The following is a 4232-nucleotide window of genomic DNA, read 5'->3' on the forward strand; positions in this document are numbered from 1 at the left end:
CTCCTCCTTAACGAATCCGCAGTAGAGGGGGAACCGCGGTAGGGCGAACATCTCCACCCAACTCTGAAGACATCGAAAAGCCTTTAAGGCAAATGGGCCACTCCGCAAGAGGGTGCTCTCTCTCTCTTACCCCTCAACACTTACGGCTTCCTGTAGGGGGGAGCTAATGGACGTAAAGGCTTTCCTCTCAGGTATAAGGGATCTCCTCTCCCTCCCCCTCCCCCTCCCCAAACAACGTATCCACTATGTTGGATCCCCTCAACCTCTACTTACCATACTATCATCAAACTATTATCGTCACACAGGATTAAGTCTATGACAAACACACATACATAATTAATGCTTTTCCTTGTATTTCTTACTATACCACATAGCCCACATACTCTATTACACCCCCAACAACATGAACTCCCATCTTTCCTGACCACATACCCAAACCCCCGAGGACTAGAACCGCGCGCACCACATTCCTCTGACATGCGTCATAACATCCAGGAAATTCCCCCCAAACCCATTGTGACTAGAGCGACGCGCTGCGACTACGACGACGCGCACCACCTGGCACCCAACAACATGACTTTCCCTCGTTCCTGACCACATACCATAACACCAGACACACACACGCGTTCGACACACGCCAAACTTCCGGGAAAATTCCCTCCAAAACCCTTTAGGCCTGTGACGACGCGCTGCGACTACGACGACGCGCGACACCTGTCCAGCTGGCACTCACGGAGTGCCACCTGGGCAGATGGCGCGCACGGTCGTAGTCCTCAACTTCACTACTGACCTTTTTAGCCTCCCCTTTGAGAAGACTGATTAGGTAAGCAAATTTAGAAACTTGTTCAAGAGAAGATTTTTTGTGTATATGAACTTCAAATGAAGTCCAAAATGTGTCCCAATTTTCTTCATCCAGCCCTGCAAATGTAGGTAAGTCTAAAGTAGGCAGACGAACCTCAGGCAATTGATTACTGGATTGAGACATAGTATTATTTGCATTGGATTTATGTTGATTTACTATATTGGATAGTACATTAAGTTTATCTTGAGTCTCATCTTCATACTGAGAAATTTCTGCTAGAGTTTGATCTATTTCATCAGGATCAGTTTCAGCTGCATTCAGTAGGTTGAGATAAGACTTGATTGTAGAACTGACTTGATCAAATTTGAGATCAGCTACTCTCAATGATGTTTCTAGTTGATAGTAATCAATGGGAGTTGCTTTAGACAAAGTATCAGACTTATTAATCAGTCTGGTTAAATGACCTTTAATTCCATTATAGTTTCTCCTTAACTGTTCAGGAGTAGCCATGGTGGCTTAAAGTCCAAGTTTCATAAGACTTGAATAAGTATTGCTAATGCAGCTTGAGTACTTGCTCATTAGTTGACAAGTAAATTGAATATAGCCTAAATTAGTCAGGCTAAATTGCACTCTTCTTCATTCAAGGTTAAATGTACCTACCTACCAATAAGTAGCTATGGATTTTGAGCAGTGCTTGAATGTCACCATTAAAATTTCTTCTGGCTAGCTCTTCATTATCACCATTAGATGTAATAGTGATCATTCAGCAGCACTAAAAATTCATGCACACAAATAATTAATACACGAAATAATTAATATGTATATACTCTAATCAGAGTTACTATAAAGTTTGAATCCCACCCTTGGTAGGGTCAGCACAAGAATGAATAATGTAAGCACTACTGACTAGTTCAAGACTAGTTGAAAGGGTTTCTACTAAAGAAAGTTATTTAGTCTGCATTTGTGCAAAACTCAGCACAATCACAGCCTAAATTCCTACCTAATAAAGGTTGGCATAAATTAATTTATGGTGCAATAATGTGAATATATAGTTGTGGTGTATTTTTGTTTTTTTAGATTTTATAGTTTATATAAATGTGCACTTGCACACACAGGTGAAAATACAAATATGTACAGTTAATTTTGGCTTGCTAGCCACAGCCTTTTATAGTGGTTGATTGTGTTGACCAACTTGTCAACTACATGTGACCTAGACTCACCCGACAGGTGTACACCATCTCTTGCCAGATTTTGCCTGTATGGTCTGGCTGTAAATTGAATGTAAGTGGCATCCAATTGCACTCTCTTCCTCAGCCGAAAGTTTATATATATATAGCAGCCCTTTGGTAATATTCTAGACTCACTCCTCAACGATTATTATTGTTTAGTTGGCGAGGTTCCACCAATGTGAAAACTACTGAACTGCTAACAAGTTTAAATGAGGAAATTATTGTTTTAAGGTGATTAATTACCTCAGCTGGGTGTCGAGTAGGATGGATGTCATTACCACCTAGATAAATAATAGTTAGATGGTGAGGTCACTCTAACGCAGGTGTTAATGTGGAGTTATTATAGAAATTGTGAGCTGTTGCTCCTTGTGACCTGAAGATTCTTACCTCAGTGTGAGGTATAGGTCAGAGTGCTGTGGGTAATTGACTGTGTCCCACTAGTGCTACTTTATACATGAGGTATAAGCAGCAAATATATTGGTGTGTATTAGGCTGACCTATGTGGTACTCTGCCAGTAGTCACAATTAATAAAATGTGGTTAGCCTAGATTACTACACACGGTAATTAGTTATGATTATGGTATTAATTGTAATATATCCGGTTTGATAAGGACCATATTTTTGTGTTGGGAAGAAAGCTTACTCTCTATTTATTGATTGATGTTTAATTAATAGATTAACTTAAATTAATCGAAGGACCACCCTATTTTTGCTGAAAAGGGAAACAGATAAATCAATAATGGATAAGGACTGAAGTACCAGTGCCTATGGATAGTGGAACTAATAAGAGTTATTCTTTAAACCTTAATTAATTAATGGACTGTATAATAAATTAATGTTCGAGAATAAACTTTCCGTCCTTCACAAAATGGGGGGTTAATACCAGAAGTAAAATACTCCCAGTACGCTTCATCGAGGCTGGTTCTTCCTTGAAAAAATTAGTAATTCCTACTAAGTTATATACAAATAAACATTAAATAAATTGGTTAGTGACAAGAATATTATATGATGGTTAAACAAGAAATCATTCTCATTTGAATTTAATGAGGCTATCAAATTGCGCTAGATGTCTCAAATCATATAAACGAAATATTTCTGACTGGTAATTAATTATTAACGTCACTTAATGAAAGAAAATAACTGAAAAAGGGATTCAGCTACTTAGCTGTGATAGTGAACATAGAGGTAGAGGTGTGATGGCGTCGTCTGGTATTTGCTGCAACACGTGTGCCCGAGTGGCGTGGGAAAGTGAGAGGACTACGACCTCTCTACGTTTCTACGTTTCTACGATGTAGAAACATTAAACTAAAAAAATGAGGTTGCATGGATGGATAACAATGTTCAGTAAACAGTTACCGAGTTGTAAACTGAATGGTAGTGCCATTCCAATACCTGGTTACTGATAATAGTATTTCACGATGGAAAAACCTTATCCTAAACTAAAAATGAGCTCACATCAAGTGATTTTCACTTACTGAGATGTTAACTGAATGTCTGAGCTATCCAATAGTAGTATTAATTCACGATGGAAAACTTTAAACTAAACTAAAATGAGCGCCCATGAAGTGATTCTCACGTTCATTAAACACTTACTACGTTGTTAACTGAATGTCAGCGACATCCAATACATAGTTGATGATATCCGTATTAATGACATTGATAATAAGAGGTCTTGAACTAGATACGGGCAGGGGGACAGCAAAGCTGCGATATTGAAAAGAAACTGAACTGAATTTGAAAATTGATTAATATATGTAATGTGAAACCGATCTACTGGAAAACAGTAAGCTAACTTTATTTGAAAAAGAATATGAGAAGACTGCAAAGCTGGGGGGCAAGAAAAATGATAAAAATAAGAAGTGTTGATCTTCATAAACATAACATAAGATATCCATGACCGTAATTAATACAGTGTGAACTCTCTTAAACTATGCACACCGTGAAATCTCGTCACTATGCATAACTTGTCACTCTGCGAAACAAATTATTGACTATAGTGCGACAGTGAGAATAAAAATGACCACTTATGTTTTGGAGTGCTATTTTAGTCAAGAAATACTGTAAAGGATGATTATTGACTAAAGGGAATTTCGGAGACTGCTGGTGTTTGATGTGTTAAACTGCTTAAAGGAAGCATATTTGCTAGAAAAAATTCCTGTGAAATAATGCTTGTTATATGTTTTGACTATCTAGCTAATAGC

At 38.1% G+C, this 4232-nt stretch overlaps 1 protein-coding gene across 1 annotated transcript in view; it reads right to left on the bottom strand.

Annotated features, from left to right (window-relative positions):
* LOC138366800 (uncharacterized) overlaps positions 1 to 1312 on the bottom strand; it is a 42912-nt gene extending 41600 nt beyond the window's left edge. Inside the window, exon 1 of the mRNA XM_069328084.1 lies at positions 763 to 1312. Coding sequence (XP_069184185.1) covers positions 763 to 1312 — 550 coding nt within the window. The remainder of the gene's footprint in view (positions 1 to 762) is intronic.
* Positions 1313 to 4232: the final 2920 nt, after the last annotated feature.

Source organism: Procambarus clarkii, chromosome 20 (genome assembly GCF_040958095.1).
Source record: "Procambarus clarkii isolate CNS0578487 chromosome 20, FALCON_Pclarkii_2.0, whole genome shotgun sequence".
Taxonomy (NCBI): domain Eukaryota; kingdom Metazoa; phylum Arthropoda; class Malacostraca; order Decapoda; family Cambaridae; genus Procambarus; species Procambarus clarkii.